Raw genomic sequence first — 15,784 nt, forward strand, 5'->3', positions numbered from 1 at the left:
GTTTGACAAGCCAAAGGGATAACTGAATAAAGCTATTATTCTGATATTTGTGGATGGGATTGGACTTCAGCATAACTCTATGCCCAGGTGAATCATTATAGCGAAACCAGAATTATGCCAAGCAGTAGAAATGCAGAATAAATCCTGAAGATTACAAAAAGCAAGAACTTTGCATAATAACTAGTCCCAGAATTTGGCTTTTGGAATGACCTGCTTTATAGAACTGGTTTTTCAGTGTTTCCAGACCCGTGTTCACCCTCTGCTCTTTTAATCTCCCTCATCCATCCCATCCCCCAGACACATTCAAGAACACAAGACATTGCAGGTGACTCCAACTGCTTTAATAGATACAGCAATTAGCTAATGAGGAAAATAGGGAAAAACTTTACTGCATATTATAGTTGTCCAAAACAGGCTTTTTGCATTTTACACAACAGCAACAGCCAGAATTTCAGAGTCTCTAATAAGAAGTGCTGTTTTTGCACCTTCCCATGAGGTTAACACATCAAATCAAGGCTCATGCCTTAAGTGCCAATGAAAGTGCCCTGAGGTCTCCACGTGAGACACTTTCAGAAAACTACACATTTATGTTACACAACACAACACTCACAACATAAATTTACATCTTACAGAGACGTACAATACTAGATTCATTCCTGCACCAGGACAGGCACAAGCAGAAGGCAGCTGTTACTCCCCAGGCCGTTCCTATTTTCAAGGGAAGCCTTTCCTAAGAACATATATGCTGCTGCAGCAGCTAGCAAACTACCACACCCTCTTGAACTGTTCAGCTGCAGAAGTGTCAAGAGCAGCTGAACGGCAAGAGTTTTCCCCCACAGTGGGTAATGGATGGCAGGGTTATGTGGGAACTTCCTGGAGGTGAAAGATCCTCAGTTTTGTTTGAACAAAACAAGCTGTTTAGAGTTTTAGGCAGTGTTACTAAAAGTTTCCTTATTAATTAATCATGTGGAGCCAAACAGAGGGCGGCTATATAACAGGGTGAGCAAGAAAGCCCCTCCCCTGCCTGCTCTCATCCAGGGAAAGATTTTTCTGACAATGCCAAGATGTAAGGTTATTTGGGGTCACTTTTCCAGAAAGCTATTTGCTTCCCATCCAAATTTCCTAGCTCACACCTCAAATGTTACCGGAAAGAGGTTTCTGGGGATAAAATTCAATTTACAACATGGGAGAGTCCTGCTCAGAGGCAAACTGCCTGGAATGTCTGTCAAATGATGGTGAAGGGCCTCTCCAGTGCCACTTTCCCCCTCTTGGACATGATTTAATTGAGAAAAAACACAGCAGGAGTACCAGCATTTAGGCAGGCTACTGCAAACTGGACTTTCTTTTGGACTGCAACTTTTGTACTGGGCAAATCTACTTTATAAGCATGCCCTTTTCAAAGTCTGGAAGGAAAGTGTGCATGTTGGATGGATGATTAATTGAGCCCCTTTTAATCATCAAGCTGCCAGAACAAGTGTATGTAATACAGGTGTTTCCCCACATCTAAAGCAGCGCATAAGACTAGAAACTTGGATTTCTTTCCTCTAGCTACAATGGTTTTTAGGAACAAGACAGCTGCAGACCACCAGGACGTGCTCCTCCATGGTCATGAACATTTGTCTCTCAGCACTTCTGGTACACAACCAAAGGACACAGACCCATCCCAAGGCCTGCCAAAATTACAATTTAATATTTGCTAGCACCACCCCTGGGATTCTGTGAGTTCCCTCAGGCCCTTCTTCTTTCAATAAAAAGCTTGAATGAAAAACCAAATTATTATCACTAGCAGATTGCAGACACAACAGGAAAACTACACAACTTCAGATTATCACTCATGCAGACAGACATATATGTGCACACATGCAGGAGAATGGATTTACTGCCACACTTCCAGGCACTAGGCCTCCAAGATGATTATTCATCAAACTTCCCATCACGGATGCTGTCAAATGAGAAAGGGAGAAACTTGAACCCGGTACCCATGTAGAATTTATTCTGGAATTCCACCCTGGTAAGAAAAAGACACACGAAAAGTAGTCATCAGTTGCACAATATCATACATATTAGAAATTTCTCTAAGAATCAAAAGTAGCACTGACATTTTATTTCATATACAGGTAGTCCTTGTTTAGCAACTGCCTTGGATAGTGACTATTCGCAAAAACAACAGTAATAAATGGTAGTAAAAAAATCATTTTCTGACCAATGCGTGCACTTATGCCCAAATTTCTGCACCTGAGTGAATTCATGCCAGAGTGAAAGTAATGTTGGTGTTGCTACACGAGAGAACTTTTATCTGAATGAGATGGTAGTAACCAGCAATCTTCACAGTGTCTCTCTTTCAGCCACATGGTTCGCTTAGCAATGATTTCGCCAGAACCAATTGCAGTTGCTAAATGAAGACTACCTGTATATAAAGTATTTCCTATTATCCTTATGTTTTACTGCATTACATACAGTTCCAAATATCCTATGCTCTGCCTGAGTTACCATCAGCCCATTTGCAGAAGATTCAAGTTGCAGGAAATGCTAGTAGAGAACTACAAGGCAGGACGTATGTGAAGGCATTGAGGATAACGACGACTTATTTGCAAATGGAGTCTTCCCCAATGTGACATCAACCAACTATGTTGAGACTGCAATTTTCAGAATTTCTAGTAGCATGGCCTTGCTGCCTAGGAATTCAGGAAGCTGCAGTACCAATATGCCTGGATGTTACCAGGTTGAGGATGACTGCCTAATATGTTAACATTCCTAGAAGACCCCTGCAGGACTGTCAAGAGTTAATACGTCCTTAATGTTTCTCACCAGTAAGAACAGGTATAAAGACTTTATTTTATAATGGAGTGTAAGAACTCTTTTTCAAAATTACATACACACATACAAGGCACAACCCCTGTTTGGGCAAACTGGCTTGCATAGACAGACTATTGCACTTATTGTCTTAATGCTGATCAACTGAATGGGGTGGTCTTCTGTAAAAAAGAATCAGCTCACAGGTCTGCTCAGAGGCTAAGTGAAACCAACCTCATGTACCCCCCAAAAGGGCTTCTTAAGCTACATTACCACAATAATCATTGGTCTGGTTCTATCTGCACCACATCAGGTTGACAACTGCAACATAATACCACATAGAGAAGCCTCTGATGCATCTGCATCTGCATCAGCACACACACACACACACACACTTTGTGGGTTATGCAATCGTTATCATTATTTTTGGGTTTTTTAAAAATTTTGTGTGAGTTATTGTACTTTCCTTTCTCTATGACTCTGGAGATGAGCCAGGATGAAAGGTTACAATTGTCCCAAAAAGTATCAATGGTGAGAATGGACTTGAATCTTTCTCTGCAGTCCTGGCTTTAGTCTGCATTTACCAAATAAATTATAGGATAGCTAGAAGCTCCAACAAATCAGGAAGCAAATATCAAACATTTCATTCTCCATTTTAGTTCTTTCAAACCACCCCACCCAGGAACCTTTGCAAAGATGTTACATTTTCCAACTAGTATCATCCAGTAAGCCACTAAACCAAACAAGTTTCGAAGCTACAGCTGTTCCTTAACTATAAGTTTATAAACAGATACAGTAAGAATTGGTTAGACATAAAATACATTTGGCAAATCAAAAAGTACATATTTTACATTTTACAAAAATATAAGCAGCTTGGTACTAGAGTGCAATAGCTCAAAGTAGGATCACAGCTTGTTTCAAGACCTGCAACATAGATCTCAATTGCACCAGAGAATTGCTATACCCATCTAAACTTCTGGGAAAGAAGAAGCCAAAAGAGCTGTTCCCAACTTTTCATCCATTCTCATCTTATGTACAAACGAGAGACCTGCAATCCAAAATCAGAACATTTCTCTGCTATACTACTATTTCCACTAGTAAGCTCAGAATGTGAAGGGAATTATACTGAAAGTCTGCCCAATCATAAACAGGCACAAAACATGGAAAGAAAAACTCCATGATTCATTAAAAAAACAGGTTCAGTGATCTTCTCTTGGCTCCATAGTAGGAAATAGTTTCCACCCTTTTTGCCTGCCAGGTTTTGAGAAAATTCAAGATATTATTTACTGCTTCTCCACCTTGATGGAACATTTCAAATGCTGGACTCATTTTAGAAATAACATCCATCTCGCACAACTGCTTATACTAAAATGCACACATTTCATCAGGGACAGAATGTAAAGAGGATCTAAGGAACAAATAAAACCTTCAGTAAGTTTGTAGGTAATTGTGAAACTCTACAAAAAAGAAAGCAAAGGGGACAGACTTGGTTCATCATCTATCAATTTGAATTAACACTTACCTTTTGCAAAATCTTCTACATTTGGTACAATTCAAGTTTTGCCTGTGCTTGGTGTGTTGACAACACCAAAGATTCAAAGTTAGGCTAACATGGCTGAATTCTCTACTATGTAAAAAAATAACAACAACAACAACACAATAAAAAAAACACTACCTAATCTTTCTATGCTTAGCGAAACAGCTTATCAGAGGAACAATCTCAACCAAACTTTTCTTCCTACATGTTATTTTCTTTGTGCAAGGTTTTTGTTTATTAAGAATCATTCAATTGTGTAAGCCCCCACCTGTAACCTGAAATAGTATGTTCCAGAAGCACATTTTCTACCACAGCCTATATTCTACTATACCTCAAATCAGGAGCCAGAGATCAAACATCTTCCCTGGAGCCAAGGACGAAATTGTCAATGAACTGTACAGCCATGTCTTATTTGTTGCAGCCAAAATTCAGTAGCACAATTTACTAAGGACTATGAAAACAAAACAGGGGGGCAGGAGGGAGGCACACCTGGCTAATGGGCTACCTACCCCTGCCCTAAATCAAGGGATCAAGTTAAATCAGTAGTCAGATCAAAATTGTCTTTCCAAACTCAGTGCAGAAATGTAGCCATTACACTGAGTGTCTACTGAACTCAGGCTACAAGAACAATAAGCAGGACAGAGGCTCGCTGCTTAGGGCAGCAATCAACAGTGGCAAACTGTGAAGAGGGGACAGTCTACTGGTAAATGGAGGATGTGGAGTGGAAAGGATGGGAGGGAAGGATTCAAAATATACTTTTTATCTTGCTGGATAAAATACTTTGCATGCAACCTCTCATGAACTGAGGAAAAACCTTTGCAGAGCGGAAGGATGGATCCCTAAAGCAGCCCACAGTCACCTTTGCTCCCCCACCCCCGCACTTCTCTTTTGCCACTCCCATCTTCTCTTCCACCCGCTAACGTTGACAATTTCACAAACAGCTCTGCCTACAGCCTAGGAGAAGTCATACGCTTTACTTCTCTTCACTTATCCTACTGATTGGCAGTTATCAGGGGGCAAGAGAAGCAGGTCCCTTTTTCAAGCATTAAAAACTGCTGCCACCAAACCAAGAGCCAGTGAATTTCAAGACCAAACATCTGTGGCAACTGGCATTTGTGATTCAACATCAGACAAAGCATGTATGGTATGGAACCAAGTGGGAAGAAAGGGGTGTTCTTCTATCTTACTTTTACCACCACCAGGCAAGCAACTATCCAGCCCAGAAATATTTATGAATTGCCAGCTGACAGCAGATGGGAACAGAGTGTCTAGAAACAAGGATCTCCCCGTGCCCCAAGGGGTGGCACTGATTGTTGCAGACAGTCTAGAGATTTTGGTATTACTTATCCAAAGAGAGAGAAAGGGGCAGGCTACATGGACTTACTACTGGAGGAAGAACACTCCATACCGTTCTTTAAAAATAGTAACAGCAGGGAAACACAATCTTAGTCTCCCCTTCTGAATCAGCTTATATTCTGGGATACTCCAAAGTCCACTATTGAGAACGCTGGCTCCAAAAACTCATTCACTCCCCCACCCCTTCCACCTACACACATCCCTCAATGGAATGTTCAGCTCCTTTGTGGCATGAAATGTATCATATCCCATTGGCACCAAGCTTGCTGCTGCTGCTGCTGCTCCTCCCCACCCCCTTGGCCCAGCCATCTGTAGTAGGAGCTATTTCTTACATTTAGCCAGGAGATTCCACAGATCTTGCCCTTCAGATCTGGAACAAGTTTCCTTTCCGGTGTATTATGTAACTTTGGTGAACTGAGGATCCTTATTTCTGCTCCTGGTCTCAATTATCTTTTGGACTGTCACTCTGTTAAACTTGAACGGGTCTACAATTTGGTCACACAAATACATGTCAGGAGAGGGAACTCATCTCCAAACATTCCTTTTTTCAACAGCACAACTGTGATCGTCCTTGGATGATCCTCTTTCAAGCTGCCAAGGCTCTCCTGGCATCTCCACCCCTCCTTGGCCTCTCCTTCAGTTATCCCATAGCCTAAAGTAATAAAATGAACCCTCACTCCCTTTCTTAGTTGTCAACTCACTGTCAAAAGGATTCTTTGTGTGGTACAAGAAGTAGAATCTAATCAAACAGCAGTATGTAACTGTAAAATATCCACTTTCTTCTCCTGCAGCCATGGAGATAAGGAAGCCCAAGCTTTGTTTGAAAAGTTGTTTGTGACTCAGCCAAGGCAATCATCTCCCTGGAATGTACAGCTGCCTAAAAATTGTAAGATAAACCCATCCCAGCCAGGAACGGGAGAAACAAAGTATTTTTCCAGTGGTTTAAAGAATTCACTCAGTTATCCCTTGCAGCAAACACATTCACCACTTATGAATACTAAGGGAAAATGAGGTGACTCGTTTCATAAACTAGTCCTTTACATGCAGAAGTTTGCAAGTACAAACTTTGGCACCTCAGGGTAAAAGGATCCCAGAAAGAAGGATGGATCAATGCTCTGACTCAGTAGGAGGATTTTCATTTATGGTAAGACATGAATCCTAGCTTAATAAGCCACACTGAGAAAGCAGCCAACTGCCTACTCCTAATTTATGCATTCAAGTGAAGCGAAGAGCAAAGTAGAACCAAAGAGCTGTATGTCCCACTGGAGCTTATTCACTCTATGGTATATTAAGCCAGAATTCCTAGGTTATCATTGTGCGGCAGTTTAATGCACGTAGTGAAAGCTCATTAAATCAAAAGGTATCTTTTTTCTGATTTCTCCATCTGTCACCATCCTGCAAATTCTATTGGAGACAAGACCTACTGAACATGCAAGTCTCATACCCAAGCATTACATCTATTCGCCTTAACTCTAGAGTTCCAAATTCTTCATCTTCTTCAATATGCCTACCACCATATGCCTTCTCTTTAAAAAAAAAACTGTAATATCAGTTAAAAATGTCCCAAGCAGGCTTTCATTTCAATGGAATTCAATGTCTCTGCAACTTGGAAATGCATTTCTAATGTGTGGGCAGGAAGAGTATTAATTGTTTGGCTCTTCCCAAATGCAAATAATCTATGTACAATTTTGTGCGCAATCTGAACATTTCACAGAGCATTATTTTGACTGCAACGCATTCAAATGATCTGCTGGTGTGAAGGGAGTCCTTCTTCCCCTGTCCACCACTCATTCTGCTTTTATTGATGAAAACATCTTTTGAAAAACACCTAGTTTTTCTCTCAAGCAAAATGTTCAAGAGATCTCAGATAACCAGCAGAGATTTCTGCAAGCCCAGGTATTGACAGTGAACTTTGCCCTAACCAAAAATGACTCAACACCTCCTATCTCCAGACACAGCTGGCCATGTGGGAAGCTTTTGTGTTCAGAAATTGGCACAAGAAAAAAGGGCAGGGCAAGGAAAGAGATCTCTGGGCCCTCGTGCAAGATTGAGATAGTGGTTGATGTCATGATTGCAAACAGTGCGGCTGCTATTGTTCTGGAAAGCTGAACTTCCCTGACAAGAAAAGAAACCCTGCCAACAAGCAAGCAACTTAATATCAAGCAGGCAAGGAAAACAAGTGCTCCAAGCTATGACTCAGAGCACATCGAAAGTAGCACTAAAGATTCAAAAATGGGCTGGACAGAGCCAAGATAGATTCTGGAGAATCTTTGCCTGTTAGACCTTGAAGAAATAGCCAGGGCACATAAAAATGAGAGCGTGCAAACTTATAATCAATCCATGTGGTTAATCACATACTCAAGCTTGCAGTCACTGTCACTCTCACTCCATAAATGGGGTAAACGTGTCCTGCAAGGACCATTTCAGCATCAAGAATACCCCTTTCAAGAGGGGAGAGTGCTAATGCCAGGAGTCAATGGGAGCAGGGGGCTGTGCCTCTGACGCATTGGCACCATAGGCCCCTGCCAAAAAAGAATCCAATGTACTCATACTTCCACGTAGGTAGATTTCTCCTTTGCCCTCCTTTGAGAAGGACTCCACCATGATACAATGTACAGAGCTGGGAGGGGGAGGGCAGGGGGATCACAATTCGGCTTTCTCTCCATTTTTCTCTCAAAAAGCTGAAAGACAGTGCTCCTGTGCACATAGGGAAACTGTTTTCTCTACAAGCTGAAGACTAAGGGATTATAGAAGCCAAGGTGAAGAGCGAAAAAAATAATTCCATCTGGCAGTTTTCCCATCAGAATAGCTAGCATTCTGCAATGGGTCACCGCTAAAAATAAGACTGACAAGAGGCTTCTTCAGATTTTAGCCTTTAGACAATTGTTGGAGTTTCCACTATACATCAAGCCATGGCTTACTGACTAAGCTACCATTGGCTAGGTTTATACATCATGCTTAGTACAACCAGGAGTTATAAACCATATTAGCTGGATTCCTCATTTGCCAAAACGAGAACAATATGTGAATTCAACCAATTGAATGTCTTTGCAGATAGAAGGTTCTTCCTCCTCCATGATCTGAATTGGCCAGTCTGAAATATGAGATCTGCAGTACTGCTGAAGAGTCTCAATTCATTGGAAATGGATTGAATGCAATCATGCCATTTGGAAATTCTGCACAGCCTTTGAACTCAATGCATAGATAACCCATCAAACACAAACTAAAACACTAGCTGAGGAAATGAGGAAAAGACTCTTTACTCAGGGTAAGGAATCAGATAACCAAGACACATGGATATTAGTAATCCAACCAGATGTTAACACAGAAGCTTGGGTGATGGTTGTGATAACTGGGATACATCGTAATGGAAAATTGATGAACTCCAAGTTAAAAAACAACAATACTGCAATGGATGAATATTGAGCCCCAAACTCCCAATTCAAAAAAATGGCAAACTCAGCAAGTCACCCTGACTTCTATAACAATGAGAATAACAGGGTCAAAAAGGACAACTAAGCAAAGATAACAGTTCAAACTAGGCACTGAATAGTATATGGTAAAATGCTGCACACTGGAAATTTTTGCACACCTTTTAAGCTCCCCAAAAGGAGAAGTGTTGTTATTAACAATAAAAGTCTGCAGAAAGTCTAGACCTCTTACAACTCTACCTTGAATTGAAACCTTCTAGCCCATTATTATTTGCTCTGCTTGACAGCAATTCCACAAGACTTTAAGCAAGTTCCTTCCTAGCTTGCTACCTATATTATTTCAACAGGAGTTGGCAGGGATCAAAACTGAGTCTTTATGGATATAATACTCATACACTATTGCTATGACTTTGACTTGCTTGTATGCAGAATTCAGAAAATCAACTACTTGACACTCACCAGTGCAAACGGAGGGCATGCAGGAAAGCTGAAAGACCCTCCATGACCAGTAAGATGGCCACTGTTAGAGTAGCAAAGACAGCAAATAGAAAGAACAAGGCCAAACTACCAGCAAAGATCCTGATATTGAGCCCCAAGTGGATCACCATGGTCCAGAGGACTTCAGAAAGCTCTGTGAAGAGAAAAAAATTGTGTATCAGTGAAAGCTAGCCCTGGAGAAAAGGGACCAGCAGCCCCACCCTCATTCCAACAGTCTTCTTTGAGGTGTTTAAGGATCATGACTAGAAAGTGTAGAGATGCTGGTTCTTCAAATTAGTCATACATTGAAACACATCCCAGGAACAATTTTCTCTTCAGGACTCCCCACCCCACAATCAATCAATCAAATCTTTATTACAGTCAAAGACCAGCATAAGGAGGGTGGGGTACAGTCAGTTAAAAGCATAGAAAATACATATACATATAAAGTACATATACATATACAGTATATCTCACAAAAAAGTCTGAAAGAAAAGAAAAAAAATCTAAAAGGAAGGGTAGCAGCATTAGTTGAGTGTAGAGGAGCATAAAGGCTAGTATGTTCAACGGTACAGAATACTCCAATGTGATGAATTAAATGCTCATTAAAACTAGTTTATGGCACCGGTCATTATCTGACACATTTTAAGTGCTGCTGCGCAGAACCTGGCAATATTGTATGTTGTAGCAGAGTTGGAATCTGACAGCAGCAGGGAGGTGTAAAATTGTCCTGAGCACCCTGGGTATGTATACAATAATATTAAGATGATGCTAGTACAAATGTTTCTGTAATACAGGCACTGGAGCAGCACATGCTGTTATTTCTATGTGTCCAGAGTCACAGGGGCATTGTCTCTCCAGGTAAGGAATCTTTTTGCATCGGCCTTCAAGGGCAGCTGTGGGGAGGGCATGACATTGTGCCAGAGTAAAGGCCCTCCTACCCGACAGTGGAAAGTACAAATTCTGCCTCAAGAGACATTTTACATTTACTGTACTAAATGGTACTTCAAAGGATTTTGACAAGGAATTAAGAAATAGTGGGTGCAGAGGATATTTTCCAGCATTCTAACTTTATGCACAACATAATAAAGGGAAATAAATAGGTAACAGGCCATAATCTTCAAGTTGTTTTAGATTTCAACTCCCATCTTAGTCAACATAGCCAAAGCAAGGGATTATAGGAATTGTAATAAAAAATTATGAAGAGCACCAGGTTGCCTTCCCTTAATTTACAGTAATAATAAAAAGGCAAAATTGATTATGATACTCTCCTTCTACTTCATGGCTAGAATTTGCCTTTCCACTGTGCCCAAACAAGTCATGAAGAAACTACTCACGTGCATGAGCTAGGCTGAGCGCCCAGAGACGCAGGTATGAGGCTGTATTGGAGATGCATCCCAAGCAGTATTCAATGGTATGGATGGCCTGATGGACAACAGTATCCCCAAAATCAAACTGCAGAAGAAAATGAAGTTAGTTCTAAGTGAGAAGCAAAGCATGAAGCAAGAGAATGTTTATAAAGCTAGGTAATGAAAGCAGCAGCAGTAGCTAATACTATTGCAAGGATAGTCAAAATTCCTAGGTAGCACTTAGGCCCTCATAACTCTATGACAGCCAAGGCTCAGGATTATTTACTCAATGCAACTCTAAACTGCAAAGCATAGTTGCTTCTCCAAAGAAAGATGCAATATTGTATCATGCAAACCAACTGAAAACTATGATTTGGGAGTAAGATCACAACATCAAGAGTGGAGATAATTCCTACTCCTGCATCTCTATGGCCTATATTTCCATGCCATTAACTGCCCCTGTTCTACTAGAGGCCAGAATTGTCAAACAGCATGGGACTAGCCACTGAGCCTGGCTTTAGTGAGACTTGAGTATTAACAAGCATTATCCATATTTGCAATATAAAAGTAGGTGCTGTGGACAGGAACTTCTATTGCTTCATTAAGTTTGCTAAACTTTCCAGTTTCTCACCATTTGCCCATTACAAAAACATTATAAAATTCTGGCTGTTCAAATAATCATGATGAATAAGATTTAACAAGCAGCAGGAGAAGGAGGAACAGTGACCAGAGAGAGATTAAATATTGTAAAAGCAGCAATACTAAACCATCCCATCTGAGTATTTTGTCTGCTTCATTTCAGGACATCTGGAGCCTTTTCAGAACTGAAGATGCTCAGCTAAAAGCACCAGATACCAGCTGTGGCTCACTGCTTGAAAAGTTGTTTAAATTAAATGATAGCATATTTCAGGCTACAAAGGTCAAATGAATTAATAACATTCAGGTCTCTTATTTACAGCTATGGAAGAAAGATTTTAAAAGTCGTAGCCAAAGCTAACCTCATGAATATGCTAAATAAACTATGAAATTACTAGTACCCAGGGATTTCCATATTTTGCATTTAAAAGCTTGAGATACTTTATCAAAAGTATCGTGCTTGCTTTTGCATAATGCTATCTACATTTGTCTTATAATAAGCATCATACGTGTTTAGAATAAAATGTTAAAGGTTCATGTCACTTGTCACATGGGAAGGGCAAAAAGCTATAGACAAGATTGATGCCTCACTGACACAGTAATCTGGCCACCTTTCTTGACTCTTCAATTTTAGCAGACATTTGCCCATGTACTTTCCACATACTATTCACAGCAAGAATGGTTAGAAATGTGCTTCATTTGCCAAGTGAGCCTTGAAAATCTGAAGAAGCTGAGTTCTGTGCACAAAGTCACATTCCATATTCCTGCAGAACATATTTACACAATATGCTGGAGATGTGTGGAAAATACTGAAAGGAAAACAGTACAATGATGAAGCTGGCTGGTCTATCTGTTCTGCCACTATAGCTAGATAATCTCACTTTAATATGACAAACACTATTCAAATCCTCAGAGGTTTTGCATTATATTTTTCATATATTCAAAGCTTGGCACAAACCCTGCAGGGGCATGTCATAAAATCTCTCTACTGCTTACAGGTAATCCTCACTTACCAACAGTAATTGGGACTGGAAACTTGGTCATTAAGCAATGTGGTCGCAAGGCGCAATGTCACATGACCGCACCGATTTATGGTGGCAGTTCTGGCAGTCCCAGTTGCCATTATTAGGTGAATCCTGTACAGTCGCGGCATCCTGTGGCCACATGATCGCCATTTGCAGCCTCCTGCCAGCTTCCCCATTGACATTGCTTGTCAGAAGCCAGCACTGAAGGCCGCAAATGATCACGTGACCGTGGGACGCTGCAACATTGTAATTGCGAGCCGGTTGCCAAGTGTCCAAATTGTGATCATGTGACCGCAGGGACACTGTGACGGCTGCAACCATGAGGATCTACCATAAGACCCCCTCATTCAGTGCTGTCGTAACTTCAAACGGTCACTGAACAAGTGGACATTAAGAGAGGACTACCTGTACTGAATTGCTGTATCCATCCAGCATCATAGTCCAGGGGAAAAAAAACAAGGGCAGGTCTGAGGAACAGAAACAGCATAAGAACTGTATTTTTCTCACTGCCTGGGAAGCCATTTGATGTTAGAATAGTGTTTTTCAAACTTGGCAACTTTAAGATGTGTGGACTTCAATTCCCAGAATTCCCCAGCCAGCATGCTGGGAGTTGAAGTCCACAGTTCTTAAAGTTGCCAAGTTTGAAAAACACTGTGTTGGAAGGTTAAGTTTTAGGCAAAAGAATCACCCTTGTTCTTCCTTCTCTCAAATGCAACGGAAGGCACTAGTTACATGCAATATGAAACTATCAGAAACGCCCTGAATAAAACAACTTTATGCAACCAGAGGGAGGCAGCAATCACTCCCCAACTCCTTCTGCATACAGCAATTACTCAGGAACAGTGGCCTGGTTACTGGATTAGTAACAAAGACTCTGAACCAAATAACGAAAACTGTCTTTGGCTGCAATTCTTAATAGATACGGGATGGCAACACACCATTTTGTCATGACTTCCTATGCTACAAATATTATATATATTCTGCTGAGAAAAGCAAAATGGAAACAATTCCATTTTATGTTACAAGTGTAAATGAGGCGTATGTAAGGATTATAACCCCTTGCGATGCAGCAGTTCAAAGGCTACTGAGTATGCTTACTTTGTCCCTTTGCAAAAGAGTTGCCCCAGTCAGCACATTGCAGATATACTGAGAGCTAAATTTGGAGGAAAATCTGTGCTGGCATGTGCTCTGTCGACATTTCCATCAATGCATTTATATTCATTATCAGAACCCGTTATCAAATGGCTGCTGTGGAAAGGTTGCTGCTCTTCTCTTGGCAGAGGCACCGAAGACAAAATGGTCTATTTTTAACCACTGCAATCATGTGCTGCCAGAGATCTAGCTCCTCACAAAAACCAAAAAGGACATCAGGTCATTCAGAAATTGGATAAAGTAGGGGCTGATACACTAGGGACAGAATCTACTAGGAACCTCCTTGGTTACACATTTTCAAAAAGTTTCCAGTTGATTTTGTCCAACACTATCTTGAACTGATAGCTTAGCAAATATTATTTCACTCCCCTTACTCCAAATTCTCTCCAAATTCTCTCCTAATGATTCTGATAAGTTTAAGGTTTTAAAGGTTATTAACAACTGACAAGCAACTTTCTTAAGAGTAGTATCAATCACCATCCTGTACTTTGGGACACAGTTTGAAGAACTTTCAGTTTGCTTGCAACAAACTCTTGAAACTGAATAAGCACTAGGCAACCTGAACACTTGATCTACAGTTGTAATCAAAATTATTCAACCCCCACTGCAAATCAGGTTGATCGTCAAAATGTACAGACTTTCAGCTGTTTGCAATGAACAAATCAAACAAAAGCAATTGAAATAGCTCAACACAACAAATGCTTCAAGTGGTGTCCCCAAATTCAACTGAAAATGCAACTTATAACGACTTCTCCAGTCTCAAAATTATTCAACCCCTTCATGGCCAGCATCTTCAGTTCTTCGTAGAGCACCCTTCTGCTGTTATGACCTGCTACAAACGAGATGCATAGCCAGACACCAGCTTCTGGCAGCGTTCCTGAGGAATCTCATGAGCAATGGTCTCCAGTGCAGTAATATTCTTGGGTTTGCATGCTGCAACTGCCTTCTTCAAATCCCACCAGAGATTTTCTATGGGGTTCAAGTCAGGTGACTGTGATGGCCACTGTAGAATCTTCCAGGACTTCTTCTGTATCCAAGCCTTAGTGGAATTTGAGGTACGCTTGGGATCATTGTCCTGTTGGAAGGTCCAATGATGCCCAAGCTTCAGCCTCTTTACAGACGGCATGACGTTTTCTCCTAGGATTTCCTGATACTTCAATGAATCCATCTTGCTGTCCACACGCTGCAGGTTTCCAGTGACAGAGGATGCAAAGCAGCCCCAGAGCATCACCGAGCCACCACCATGCTTAACTGTAGGCAGAGTGTTCTTTTCAGCGTATGCTTCATTCTTCTTCCTTCAGAAATACCGCTGATCCATCGGGCCAAAAAGTTCCAGTTTTGTTTCATCGCTCCACAGAACAGAATCCCAAAACTTCTGTGGCATATTGATATGATTTTGAGCCTACTGGAGTCGACTTTTCTTGTGCTTCTGGGTCAGTAGTGGTGTACGTCTTGGAGTTCTGGCATGGAAACCTTCTGTGTTTAGTATGGGCCTTACTGTGCTCACTGAAACCTCAGTGCCTGTTTCCACCAAGTCTTGCTGCAGGTCTTTTGCAGTCACTCGAGGGTTTCTCTCCACCTCCTTCTCAGAAATCTGGTTGCAGCCATTGACAGCTTCCTTTTTCTACCCCGTCCAGGTAGTGTAACCACTGTTCCTTTAACTTTGAACTTGCAAACTATGCTTCCAACGGTGTCTCTAGGAACAGTCAGTGCCTTCTCTATCTTTTTGTATCTTGTTCCTTGTTTGTGAAGGGCGATGATCTTTTCTCTTACCTTTTTGGACCATTCTTTTGACTTAGCCATACTGTATTTCTAACATGCAGTCAAACGTGACACTCAACAAACCCCTAGTGTCCTAACAGCCAGGAACCACACTGAGACAAGGAACAGGTCTCTAGTGTTTATTGCTGCTACATAACAGGAAAATCCTAACAAACTAAAGAAGCGTGGGAAAAACCCAGACATATAAACCCCAAAGGTTAAGGCGGGCCCGATCTGTGCCTCTTGGAATGGCTACCTAATTCCTCA

The 15,784-nt window shown here is 41.2% G+C and overlaps 1 protein-coding gene across 5 annotated transcripts in view; it reads right to left on the reverse strand.

Moving 5' to 3' along the window:
* Nucleotides 1–319: 319 nt before the first annotated feature.
* ATP6V0A1 (ATPase H+ transporting V0 subunit a1) overlaps nucleotides 320–15,784 on the reverse strand; it is a 53,093-nt gene continuing 37,628 nt past the window's right edge. For all 5 annotated transcript variants that reach the window (XM_063300728.1, XM_063300727.1, XM_063300726.1 and 2 more), the window contains 3 exons: nucleotides 10,932–11,049; nucleotides 9,577–9,748; nucleotides 320–2,008 (listed from right to left, as the gene is read on the reverse strand). In XM_063300728.1, coding sequence (XP_063156798.1) covers nucleotides 1,915–2,008; nucleotides 9,577–9,748; nucleotides 10,932–11,049 — 384 coding nt within the window. In that variant the 3' untranslated portion in view covers nucleotides 320–1,914. The remainder of the gene's footprint in view (nucleotides 2,009–9,576; nucleotides 9,749–10,931; nucleotides 11,050–15,784) is intronic.

The sequence above is a fragment of the Candoia aspera genome, chromosome 4 (assembly GCF_035149785.1).
Source record: "Candoia aspera isolate rCanAsp1 chromosome 4, rCanAsp1.hap2, whole genome shotgun sequence".
In the NCBI taxonomy this organism is placed as follows: domain Eukaryota; kingdom Metazoa; phylum Chordata; class Lepidosauria; order Squamata; family Boidae; genus Candoia; species Candoia aspera.